This window comes from Lycorma delicatula, chromosome 9 (genome assembly GCF_047948215.1).
Source record: "Lycorma delicatula isolate Av1 chromosome 9, ASM4794821v1, whole genome shotgun sequence".
In the NCBI taxonomy this organism is placed as follows: Eukaryota; Metazoa; Arthropoda; class Insecta; order Hemiptera; family Fulgoridae; genus Lycorma; species Lycorma delicatula.
In genome coordinates, this window is record NC_134463.1 from 57,422,712 (window position 1) to 57,437,220 (window position 14,509).

At 29.8% G+C, this 14,509-nt stretch overlaps 1 protein-coding gene across 5 annotated transcripts in view; it reads right to left on the reverse strand.

The window, feature by feature from the left end:
- LOC142329850 (coronin-2B-like) overlaps positions 1-14,509 on the reverse strand; it is a 112,056-nt gene that overhangs the window by 28,619 nt on the left and 68,928 nt on the right. For all 5 annotated transcript variants that reach the window (XM_075374715.1, XM_075374714.1, XM_075374713.1 and 2 more), the window contains 5 exons: positions 8,538-8,654; positions 6,764-6,913; positions 6,465-6,629; positions 1,215-1,439; positions 965-1,051 (listed from right to left, as the gene is read on the reverse strand). In XM_075374715.1, the coding sequence (XP_075230830.1) occupies positions 965-1,051; positions 1,215-1,439; positions 6,465-6,629; positions 6,764-6,913; positions 8,538-8,654 (744 nt within the window). The remainder of the gene's footprint in view (positions 1-964; positions 1,052-1,214; positions 1,440-6,464; positions 6,630-6,763; positions 6,914-8,537; positions 8,655-14,509) is intronic.

Below are 14,509 nucleotides of genomic sequence, written 5' to 3' on the forward strand. Positions count from 1 at the left end.
ATACACAACATTTTATGACTGTTGTAAGAATTGCGTTTCAATAATCGGAAATAATTAGGTAAAAATAAACTTATTAAATATTTAATTACACTACCAATTAATTAATTTTGTCTGATTAGACCTTTACAAATGTAACAACACCCTTTTTCTTTTTAAACATTGATGTCTTGCTGTTACTGATAAATTTTTATAGCATGTACCTCCCATAATAAGGGAATAATTTAGACAACAATAAACTTTGATCTGTAATAACACATCAATCATTATATTTAATTCATTTATTGATGTTAATAAATGAATTAATTTTAAATACCGATAAATTAATAATTTTAAAAGATAATTTTTCTAGATTAAATATTAATCATTATAATATCTTAAAACCTAATTTTTTGTCTTTAATATTACAGAAACTTCTTTGAAGCAATGATATGTTGGACCACATTTATCAAATTTTGTCAAAAAGATTACTGCCAGATTTCATCACTACAACCTCATCTGTACATTCTTCATCAATATTTAATACTTCTATTTCTTGCTATGTTTAATGTTTAGGTTCACACATAACATGCATATAAAACAAATGTATGGATATATGGCTAATAAAATACACAGCCGCATTATATGAAAACAGATACAGTAGACTTAATTATATCCAATGCCTTGGTATTTATAAAAAATAGGAATTAATGTAAAAAAAACTAATACTATAACTAAAAATTTTATTGCACATTTAAAAATTAAGCAAAATTAAATTGACTAAAATTTAATTATATCTGCTGTTATAAGGAGTGTTTTAATAAGTTTATTTCATGGCAACCTAGAGGTTATAAAACAGTCTGTTGTTTACAGTCGTCTGTAACTAGGATGTGTCTGATAAACATTCTACTACCTAAAGAAAAAGTAGCACGGTATAATACAATTTTATAACCATTACTAATGTATAAATATAAATAAGTAATTTCACCTGAGGTGATCCAGAAAGATACTGATTCAAGAAATGTATCCATGGAGCTTCTTCAACAACTTCATAATAACGAATATTGCCATCCCCCTAAAAATCAAGACATTCATACATAATTATTATTTTACGTTACATTATTAAAAACAATTCTGTTTTATTCAGAAATATTTTGTTAAAAAGTAAAATAATTTTAGTTACAAAAACTGAATAACAAATTTTTTCTGTAATACATAAAGAATAAAGAGAAAATTACCTTTCCAGCTAGAAATAGTATATTAGTATCAGGATCATAATATGGAAATATGACACCAGAAGATGAATCAATAGTTTCAACAGTCAAAGGTTCACTCAGAGAGTCTTCTGACCATATTGCTATCTGACGATCTGAATATCTTGCAAAACCAGTTGTAACAAGTCGGCCGGTACCACCTAGATATGCAACTTTACTAGAACGTGTTCCAGCATGGCATGTACCTTCCTATGAAACAAAACATAATTTATATGCAAGATTAATATTTTTGTTTCAATTAATAAAATATATAAATATACAGGACCTATTTATGATGTACGACCTGATCAAACAATTTTTAACATTTTTTAAACTAAGTGTACAAAACTAAGTGTACATTACATCAATGCTGTATGTACAATAGTGATTTTAATGCACACATCTTTAGCATAAGCCATATTCATTCTACTTCGAATATTCATTCAATTGAATATTTTATATCAATCTTCAGTCCTGGAGAAGAGAACTACCTTTTTTTCCAAAGGCATTCCCTCTACAGATTGCTTACTCTTTCTAACCTCTTGTTTCCATATCCCTGATCACTTTCTCTGAGGAAAGATACTGCTGAGATTGTTTTATTGCCTCACTGGCTCTATCTGTGGCATCACACTAGGACTACCAACTAGCTGGTGAGCAACCACTCGAGAAGTCTTTGGAGCAGACTATAGTCTTTGGAGCAGACTTCTCGAATACCTTCTACCCATGAATACCCATTATGGTAGACAAATCCAAACTAGTGATTGAAGGGCCAATCAAATAAATTTAGATCTCTAATCTAAAGCACACTGTTAAGCACTTTTTATAAAGTCTTTTAATGTCATATACACTATGTCAAAATCAAATTTTATTTGAAATATCAATCATAAAGCACATAAAAATATTAAAACACATAGAATATCAATATGAAATATTAATTTCTTCAGAGTATTTTTTATTTAACTGAGAAAGAATCCCTTGGATTAGTTGCACCTGACACAAATGCCAATAAAAGTATAAAAAACAGAAACCTATAAAAAAATAACTATTAGTAGTATCATAAAACCCATGTCCCCACCAACATTCCTGAAGTAAATTCTTTAGTTGATTTTTCAATATTTTTATTATGACTTGAATAACAAGAATGCCTTCTTAAAAAAATCACTTACAGGAAAAATCAATACAACAATATACAGATAAATAACTACAACTTCATATTTCAGAAACATCTCGAAGAACAATATTAGGTTGATTCATTCAGTAAATGAATGAAAGAATTATGCAAGTTGGAAATAGAAGGGGACTGTAATGACTTTTTGTAATTTTATTGTATTTCACATGGTGCCCAATCATTACAGAAATGCAACTGAATGGATATTACAATTGCTTGTCACATTACTAAAAGTAAAAAAAAAAAAAAAACAATAATAGGGATAAATATTGAACAAATTTTAACCAAAAAAATTCATTAGATATTAAGATAAAAGTCTTGCTTAGTAATTATGTTTTTCTAGGTTAAGAGAATTTATGCATCCAATCACTCTGCAAAGATTTACCCTTTTTTCTCTTTTTTTTTCCAATGTGTACTAATAATAACGAATTTGAAGACATAAATCTTTGATTAACCAACTAATAAAAGTTAAAAAAAAATATTCCAAGAGTAAATTTACATAGGTTTCATCTTCTCATCTAAACCTCTTATGTAGCAGTTATGGCTACTAAATGTACATAGTTTATTTAACTTAGTTTCAATAATTTAATAACTAAAAATTATAAATGAAAATCTTCCAGAAGTCAGTAAAAAGGACCATTTCAGATGAGCATAATTTTCAGTACCTAGCTAATAAATATTTTTCATAACTTACATTACGAGTTTTTTGAGATGAGATAAAAACCCTTTTAATTAAAAAAGTGAAGTAAAGATCTTCTGTTATACAAACAATGTTTACATATCTGACCGATATCATCAATTAATATTACAAATTATTTGTACTGTTTCACAAAAGTAAGTAATTAAACTTTAATTTTATAATGGATAAGAACATTTCAAAGTTTTAATTTCTATTAAGAATCATCAGTGGATCCACTTATTTTTCATTCTCTGAGCACAATCTAAGGATTTTTCAGGGAAGTAATTTCCAGAAATACATGAGGTGTGATTGTAAAGTTTTAGAACTGGGCTTGTAATTTAAAAATGGTAGTACTTACAGGCTGTTGTGATGGATCTCTTTCAAAGTTATTGAAAACAATGGTGTTGCCACTTTTGGAAGCATTCCTGGAAATTTTATTTCTTGCAGGTATTAAGAACCCTCTCCACATTTGCTTGGATGTCTTCAATTGAGTCAAATCGAAATTTAATTAACAGGGAGAAGCAAGCAGGGGCTAATTCAGGGGAATAGTGGGGTTGCAGAAGCTTAAGAATTTAGCTAAAAAAATCTGCAATTGAGAACGCAAGATGAGCTGGTGCATTGTTGTGGAGGAACCAATTCTTGTCTTGTCAGAGTGCAGCCCTTTTCTTCTGGAAATTTTCGTGCAAACACTGAAGGACACTTTTGTAGTATTCCTGGTCTTCCCCCGAGGGCCAAATTTGTGATACCTGTCGAATTGAAGAAAACCACCAACATTGTCATATTTCAGCTACTGTTGTGCTTTTTTTCGGTTGTGGTGGACTTGGACTCTTCCACTGCAATGATTATGACTTTGTTCCTGGGTCATACGTATAATTCATTGCCTGTAATTTTTCATTCTGTTTAAAAAATCTGAGTCAGTTTCAGCCAGATAAATCAGTTTATCTGGCTGGACCAACCACCAAAGAACACCATAGATACCAGTGTTCTTTGGTGGTTGGGTTTCAAATTAACCACACACCTTAAGAATGATTGATCTGAGACTGTACAAACCTATACTTCATTTACATTCATATATATTATCCTCATTCATCCTACCAAGTAATACCTTATGATAGTTCCAGAGGCTAAACAGAAAAAAAAGAAAGATAAATCAGTTCTTGGGACAATTCCAGCTGATGTTCTTTCTGCTGATCTGACAACAATTTCAGAATGAATTTCACGGATACTCAATGCATGTTCAAATCTTCAGTTAAAATTGACTGAACCACCTAGAAACTTAAATTCAGTTCATCAGCCATCTCCCTAACTGTAAGCCTATGGTCAGAGTGCACTAAATCGCAAACTTTCACAATGTTTTCGTTAGTTTTTGAAGTGGAAGGCTGGCCAAACCAAGCGTTACCTTCAACTGATTTGTGGCAATCTTTGAATTTGTTGAACTAGATAAAAACATTTGATCAGCTCAAAATTTATCCTCAAAAGCAGTTTTCAAGAGTTCATAAGTCTCTGTAGCTGATTTCATGGTTTTCAAACCAAAATTTTCATGGTTTCATGGTTTTCATACTAAATTTGACACAAACTCATTGTTCCCCTTTTTCATCCATTTTATGAAATTAATAATTCGCTGAGAACTGAAAACATTCTTCACTCACCAGGACACCACTCTCTACTGAATAAAGATATCGCAGTCATCTTTTCAGAATTTTTAAGAACACAAGCTTCCTCTTCCACATCCATGGGAAAACCTACCCCCTCCTATTGAGCATTGGTGACATCAGTCTCAAAATTTTCCTATCACACCTTGTATGATATGAATATGAATTTAAGACTAATGATTATTTTATGTAAATTAACATTTTTTGTTAATTATATATATATATATATATATATATATATATATTATATTTTATTGTTTTATTTTTTACATCAGTAGTTCCATCTTATTAGTTTTACATTTTACTTTTAAGTCTTTAATTAATATATTAATATTTAAGGGAAAAAAAATAAATTGCAGTAAAAACCTATACAGCATTATTATATAACACGTAACGTAACACCACATACTGTGAACAAGCAGATAGTGCCATATTAAAAAGGTGCTCCATTATTTCAGTTCATATATTGCAGTCCCTCTACTTTTGTATAACAAACATATATCTAAAATAATTTAATTTCAGAATGTTTACTGCTGTTGTACTAATTACTTGAATTTAAGAATTTAAATATCCAAACAGCTGTCACTAGAATGATGAACAGGAATTAATAACATCAATGTTCTGTCTACAAAATAATATGCAAGCAAATGCCACTTGTCTAATTGCTTGTTTTAAATATTTGTCACTAGAATACATAAATTACCATTGTCAACAGAATACAAATTTTTGACTGCTGCACAGTGTGTGCAGCTGTTAACAGAATGATCACCGTCATGTGAAGGAAAGTATCTAAAGGCATTATAAGCCACTCACAATTTATCAGTAGAAATATTGAAAAAAAAATAAACATGCACTCTTAGCAGTAATATTTTTCTTCTGTCTTATGAAAAGAGCATTGAATGCTACTCATGAACAGCTTCTAAATCAAATAACGCTTCATGAATTCAAGAGAAATAATTCTTACGTTACACAAAGCTTAAGAATTAATCAGATTATCTACTACGAATAGTTTTGAGTACCACAGCCTACAACATCTGACACTCAGAAATTTCTATTCAACTAAACAAAGCTGTTATTTCTTTGTTCTCTAAGCTAAGACATTTTTGAAAGGATAACAAAAATCTAAATACAGAAACGAATTCCCAAAACAGGCCTAGTCAAAATAATTCCAAAGGCTGAAATACACAACAAGGAGGCTACAAAATATAAATAATATCGTTTTAAAAGAGATACAATTAATTACCACTGAAAAAATTAATAAATAATAAATATAAACAAACATTTTAAAATGTTTTAAACCTTAATGTTTGTTTAAAACTTAAATACAACATTTCTAAATATGTATTTTTCAAAATGTATAAGATTAGATTTGGTCAAAAAAAAATTAGATAGGCAGCCTTTATAGTTAGTTACATCTGAAATAAGTATAATTTTTAAATCATTTCATAAAACAATGAAGCACATGAAAAAGAGAGAAACAGATATTTGAGACTGAACAAGTCTCCTTCAGAACATGAAGGATTACAAAATAACTGCACAATAGATTTCAAAATCATTCACCAACCAAATCTGAAACATAGTAAAGCTATTGCATAAGGTAGTAAAAGGAATAGAAGCATTCCTATCCATTTTCTGTTCTTCAAAAGTACAAGAAAATGGGGAAAAACAATGGGGCTGTAATTTAAGCAAATATGACTCAAAATAAATAAACAAATAAACATTTTTATAAAACTTACTGATATAACAAATCCTGTTCTGGGATCAATAATTCTAAGTTTTTTATCTTTACATGTTGTTGCAAGACGACTTCCATCTTTATTAAATGATATTGAATAGATAACATCAGGATGGCAATCAATAACATTCAATGCTTCTCCTTTTCCAACATCCCACAGGATAATCTAGAACCAATTATTAATAATAAATTTCATTGTTATATGGAACATTTTAACATGAAAACAAGCTAAGTAACAGTTCAAAATTTTGAAACAATAAAATTAAATTTACTAATTAAAAAAGAAAATCTCTAACTTACCAAATGATCAAATCCAGCACTGACAAGTATGTTTTCAGCAGTAGGATGCCATTCAATATAACCAACTCTTCGTTTATGGCCATACAAATCAATTAACCATTCGGTTAAATGTGAATTTAAACCTCCATCAGGAATGTACCATAATTTAATCTAAATGATGAAACAAAAGAAAAAAATTAACATAAAAATAATAAACTAGGTTTTATAAAAATGAAAACTGATTGAAGCAAGTTAATCACATTACAAACTGAAAAACTTGCATTGTAACAACAGTAATAATAATATTGATATTTTTAGTAGCCACTCGATTTAGTAAATAAATTTCACTTACGTAATAACAAGACAATTTTGATTAGTTGTTAAACTTCTTCTTTTTTTTTTATGAAATGTGAATTTTATAGTGCATTAAAAATACCAAGACTATGTGGGATTTGAACCCATAACTTTTTCGATGAAAGAAGAAGATTCGACCATTTGTCATATAGGTTAGTAGAATGTTAATATGTAGGAGAGTCTACACATTCGTCATAACACATCTTTAAATTTGTCACGCTGCCTTCTGCATATGTATGCTTAAGAGTTATAGTTACATTATCGAAATTTAACCTGGATAATGTCATTTTTCTTATTTCTGTTGTAACTATAACCATGGCCACTCTGCTATCAGTAGAACAAGGAAGCAGTGATCAAATTTCTCTGGTTGGAAGTTGTACCAGGGGCTGAAATTCATCAGAGACTCACATCATGATATGTGGAAAGTGCTCTAACATGTAAAAGAGTGTAGTATGAGTGGATCAAGAAGTTTAAAAGTGGTTGAACAAATCTCACAAAGAGGAAGCAGGACATCCATCAACCTCCACTACTGACAGGAAGATTCAGCAAGCTCGAGAAGTGGTACTAGCAAACTAGAAAGTTACTATTGACAATGTAACATTTTCTCTGCAGATCGGTCATGGTTCTGCTTATCAAAAAATACAAGACAAGGCTTAGCTTACATAAACTCTACACAAGATGGGTGTCAAAAAAACTTATCAGGTTTATAACACTAATCCTGATAAGCTTGTTAAGTCTGTTGAAATGTACAAGATATTCAGCTCTAAAAGTGACATTTTACTTATTCACTTTGGTGATATACAGTGGGCACACAGTGAACGTCATTACTCTCCTGTATAAGGCAACAATGAATTAAGTCTCTTGTTTCCCAGGTCATTTTAAAGCAACACTTTAAAAGAACTGATAATCAGACTGGGATAAATAGTATAAAGGAACAAATAAATTTTTTCACAATAATAATGAATAAATAAGCCAAATTTATTACAAATAAGTAAGAAAAAATACATAAATAAAAATGTTTAAATATTAACAAATCGAGAGACTGTATAGTTAAAAAAAAAAAAACTCTTTACAGTTAAAAGAAAGGAACACAGACAAATTGAATAAAAAAGTGAAAATACAATCCATAGAAATAATTAATGAGAGAATGAAAAAAGTTAGAAGAAACCAAATTATATAAGCCATTTTAAATACAAAGTATTAAATGATTTCTCCTAATAAAGAAAGAGAAGTAAATAAAGAGTCAGGGAAGAGAGAGAATAGACTCTCAGTGTTTCTCTTAAACAATTTGAATGAAGCATAAAAAAATATAAATTAGGTATGTCATACTTTTCTTTCAATGAGAAAAGTAATATTTTAGAAAAAAATAAAATCATTTAATTTAAGACTATGGAAAATTACTACATAAATTACATATATATAAAAATTAAACAGAACTTACAGTTGAATCATCGGAGCAAGATGCAATTATATTATCATTAAATGGATTCCATTTAATATCCAAAACTGGACCCCTATGTCCAGTAACACGACTTATATTAAAATCAATACGGCCAGTCTGATAACAAAAAAAAATAAATTATGAAAATAAATAAATAAATTAAATTTCCTTAAATTTAATGGAAATTAAGTGTATAAAGTAATAATAATAAAAAATGTTGTCTTGTATAACTTCTTTGATGAAATTACTTTAAAAAATTAAATTTACATAATAAATATTCTTATGATAAAATAAAAATTATTATGAAATGTGCGAATTAAATCAATTTAACAAAACTTAATTTTAATTAGAAACAAATGCAGTTCATAAATACCTCACAACAATATGCACACTTAAAAAAAAATTTGTTAACATAAATAATTTGGCAAAGATGCATGAAACATTCCAGACTATTAAATTTCTTGTTCACAAAACCACACTTATATTTTATATATAATGTTTTATGTATTTTATTTTATTATGCCTCATGTATCTCTTTATTAACTCACTGCTGCAAAAGTTTTTAATTTTTTAATCAATAAGCCATTGATAGATTGTATAACACTTGCAATTATTTATTCAAACAGCAACAGACAGACTGAAGGTTAATGAAAGTTACTTTTTTATGAGATAGGATGAGAAACAAATTTTATAATGTGAAAAATGCCAAGCCTGACCCAGTATTTTTTTAATTTATTGAGGTTAGTTTTTGTTTAAAATTCATATATATATATATATATATATATATACAGATCCCTAGATGTATACAGGATGTACCATAACAAAATGGAACTTAAGCTTGGAACTACGTCTCCTTACAGAGAAGAAATTTTGAAGTTATTTAACAAGAACTAGTTGAATCTTGGTTAATGATTCAACCCTTCCAATCCCTTCTGAATCAAAGGTTATTTAACAGCCTTTACTTGCAGAATCTTGACTAATGTAGTTACCACTTTTCAATGTATCATCCATTAACAAAAATGAACCACAATCTTTAAATAACCCCGATATTTCTTTTATAACTACTGGATATGAACCAATGATATTTCTTCATTTGTTGCCAGTAAAACAATTTTTTAAAACAAAACACTTTTCCTCTGTCTTCAGTCCAATTTTTTGGTAACTCTGAACCAAATGAGCAGTTTTTACCTAATACTAGTGTAAAACAGAGGTCCATCTTTAATCAATTATCATACATACATCTGTTTCACTGGGTGACTGAAGTTCACAACAGATAATCTAAGGTCAATCTTACTTTTTTTCACTGAAAACATATCTGGTAATGAGCTAAATTTTTTCTATTACCATACAAGGGTACCCAAAAATAACTGGAATCGTGTTGTACGGGTTGAGTTTTCGTAATACACAGTTCTCCTGCTATGAGAAAGTCAAGCGACTTTTTCTGTGTTAGTCTCCCAAATGGCGTCTATGGTTACAACCCCAAAACCAAACAACATTCAAGCTAGTGGAAGTTTGGAACTTCTCCTTGCCCAAAAAAAGTTTGTCAAGTGAAGTCAAATATCAAGACAATACTCATTTGTTCTTTTGATGTGACAGGGGTGGTACATTCGGAATTCATTCCACCAGGTCAGACTGTTAACCAGGGTTTCAACTTGGAGGTTCTGAGAAGATTGTGCAACAGTTTGCAGCAAAATAGGCTTGATTTGTGGTAGATGGATGGCTGGCATTTCCACCATGACAATGCACCTGCTCACACAGTTCTCTCAGTGTGCCAATTTTTTAACAAAAAAAAAAAAAAAAAAAAAAAACGGCCCTTGCCTCACCCCGTTATCACCTGATTTAGTTCAGAGTGGGTCTTTTTTTGTTCCCACAAATGAAGAGCGGCCTGAAAGGAAAGTGTTTTATAGATGTGGATGAGGTGAAGAAAAATATAACAAAGGTGCTGTTGGGCATCACAACAGACAAATTTAAAACGTGTTCTGAACAATGTTATAAAAGATTGGACACATGTATTAGCTGTAATGGAGAGTATTTTGAAGGGCATTGAAAGTTTTTTGTAAAAAACAATTAATACATAAATTAAAAAAAAAGAATTCCAGTTATTTTTGAGTATCCCCCTCATATTGCCTTTTGTTCGAGGTGAATAGAAATGATTTTCTTTAAACTATTATAAAATAGCAATAAAAGTATGTAAATCAAGACCATGCTTAGAACTATTAGTTTTTACATCACATTTCAAAGGAGAAAACATTTTAAAATGTTTTCTTATTATTTTGCAACACTACAGAAAATACAGAACATTTGAAAATATGAGTTCGTAATTAAACACAAAATAAATTTATATAAACACTATTTAACAAGTGCAATTATAACATAAACAAAGAATATATCTTCATATTAGTCATAAAGCATTGATAATACATCAAGCTGTTAGCCATAATAAAGAAATAAAATTTATTTTCCAGATTTCAGTTAATTTATACACTTCTATAAGTAACACTATGTAATTTTTTTATACAATGTAAAAATTAAAATCCATACAGCTGAAGTTACACTGCTACTTTAAAATATTGGTTTTAACTAGAATGCTATTATTGATCTATTTACATTGCTATTTTAAACTAAATTATTATTAATCTGTCAATTTCATTAATTCAATTCCCAGATGTAAGAATACATTTCTTTCAGTACAATTTCTTTTAAGTACATTTAAGTTTTCAGTACATTTAAGTTTTATTATAAATTATTTCTAGCATATTTGTAGTGCTAATAATACTTAAAATAGTAAAATACCAATATTTCACAATATTTATAGGCCTAAATTACCTAACAGAATTGTAAAAGAAATCTCTTTTAATACTAAAAAAAAAAAAAGGAAAAATATATACATACTTAAAAATTAATATTACATATAAAAAGGAAAATCTTGGAAATGCAAATATAGCTCAAAAGGTCTCTTTTAATATTAAGGTTCAAATCAAAACTTCTAATCTCACTTTCAATTAAATTACAAATGTAATTCCATTATAACAGGAAAGAAAAACTGCAAACATCATTAATACCTTCACATACTTCGTTTATCAAAGAAAAATATTCGATTACTTTATTACTACTATAATTTTTTTGTTATAAAAATATAAACTATTTTTTTACATCAAACAAAAACATATAAGAGTCAACAAACTGAATAATCATTAACTGTGAAAAAGATGGATAATTAATAATAGAACAAATATGAAACAAAATAATCCTGTTTGAAGTTTTGAATAATGGCTTATAAGAGTAATTAATTATGTACTCCTATTATTCATGAGTAATTTAATTTTAATTAATTCATGGTGAGAAATATTTAATTATTGTAAGATGTAGATAAAAATAATCACGTACAAAATTAGAAAAAAAGAAATGAGAAAGTTTTATTAATTGTATAATCTGTAATTGAACACTCTTTATTGTTATTCTTTAAATATAATAATTACAAACATATTTTATCAATTAAATTTAAAGCTCATCATTTATTAAACACACAACTAAGATTTTTTTTTTATCTTGTCATTTGACTGGTTTGATGCAGCTCTCCAAGATTCCCTATCTAGTGTCAATTATTTCATTTCAGTATACCCTGTACATCCTACATCCCTAACAATTTGTTTTACATATTTGAACGTTGTCTGCCTGCTTAATTTTTCCCTTCTACCTGTCCCTCCAATATTAAAGTGACTATTCCAGGATGCCTTATATGTGGCCTATAAAAGTCTGTCCCTTCTTTTAACTACATTTTTCTAAATGTTTCTTTCTTCATCAATTTCCCACAACACCTCTTCATTTCTCACTTTATTCATCCATCTGATTTTTAACATTCTCCTAAAGCACCACATTTCAAAAGCTTCTAATCTTTTCTTCTCAAGTACTCTGATCGTCTTAGTTTCACTTTCATATAAAGCTACGTTCCAAACATATACTTTCAAAAATGTTTTCCTGAGGTTTAAATTAATTTTTAATGTAAGCAAATTATATTTCTGACTGAAGGCTTGTTTTGCCTGTGCTATTCGGCATTTTATATAGCTCCTGCTTTGTCCATCTTTAGTAATGCTACTTCCTAAATAACAAAATTCTTCTACCTACACAATCTTTTCACTTTCTATTTTTATATTCAGTGGTTCATCTACATTATTTCTACTACATTTCATTACTTTTGTTTTGTTCTTGTTTATTTTTATGGGGTAGTTATTGCGTAGGACATCATCCATGCCATTCACTGTTTCTTGTTCTTTAACATCATTAACTGCTAGTTCTATGTAAAGATTAAAAAGGAACGGTGATAGGAACCATGCTCGTCAGACTCCCTTTTTATAATACCATTTTTTAATAACCTTTCTTATGTTCTTCAATTATTACTGTTGCTGTTTGGTTCCTGTAATTGTTAGCAATTGTTCTTCTATCTGTGCACTTGAACCCTAAACTTTTTAAAATGCTGAACATTTTATTCCAGTACATTATCGAATGCCTTTTCTAGGTCTATAATTGCCAAGTATGTTGGTTTGTTTTTCTTCAATCTTCCTTCTACTAATTATCTGAGCACTAAAATTGCTTCTCTTGTCCCTATACTTTTCCTGAAACCAAATTGGTCTTCTCCTAACCCTAAGCTTTGCAGTCGACGATTTTATTTTTAAATCTTTGCTTAACCATGATATAATCTATCTGATACCTTGCAGTACCACGTGGCTTTTTCCATGTGTATATTCTTCTATTATGATTTTTAAACTGGTTGTTGGCAATTACTAAATTATACTTCTTGTAAAACTCTATAAGTTGTCCCCTCTTTCATTCCTTTTACCCAGCCCATATTCACCCACAATATTTCCTTCCTTATCTTTTCCAATGCTTGCATTTCAGTCTCCAACTATTATTAAATTTTCATCCCATTTTATGTGTTTAATTGCTTTGTCAATTTCTTTGTATACACACTCTACCTCATCATTATCATCATGGGCACTTGAAGGCATACAGACGTTAACAATCGTTGTCAGCTTAGGTTTTGATTTTATCCTTATTACAATGATTCTGTCGCTATGCATTTTGAAACACTCTACTCTCTTCCCTATCTTCTTGTTCATTACGAAACCAACTCCTGCCTGCCCTTTATTTGAAGCTGTGTTAATCATTCTAAAATCACCTGACCAAAAATCGTTTTCCTCTTCCCACCGAACCTCGCTAATTTCTACTATTAATCTACATTTAATCTATCCATTTCCCTCTAAATTTTCTAACCTACCAACCATTTTTATACTTCTAATATTCCACGCTCCGACTCGTAAAATGTTATTTTTTTAATTTTCTGGTGGCCCTTCCTTAGTAGTCCCCACATGGAGATCCTAACAGGGGACTAGTTTACCTCTGGCAAATTTTACCAAGTAAGGTGCCTCCATCTTTGTTACTACAGAGAGTTACATTTTCCTGGAAAAAAAGCAGCTGTAGTTTTCCATTGCTTTCAGCTGCGCAGTACTCAGAAGACTGAGTGATGTTGATGTGGCTGTTTAAGTCCTCCTGACCTATGCCCTTAACAACCACTGAAAGAGCTGCTGCTCTCTTTCAGGGATCGTTCCTTAGTCTGGGTCTCAGTCACCTCTCTGATATGGTTGCACATTCGGTCCAGCTTCTCTGTATCACTGAGCACTCAAGCCCCCTCCCTCACCATCGGCAAGGTCTCATGATTCATAGATAGAGCTAAGATTAAAAATATATAAATAAATGTGTAATATATTTTTACTTTTATTTTCTCCTACTTCATCACCAATAAAGAAAAAATTCTTTCCCAGTCTGGCAGACATTACCAGACAACAAGGGAAATAGAAGCCCAGTGGAACAAGTGACATGATATGCTATGCAATATACTATACGAGGTGTGTGAGAAAAGTAATGAGATTGGTAACACTGCGAGCGATCTGGCAATACTGTGTCTACCGGTCTGT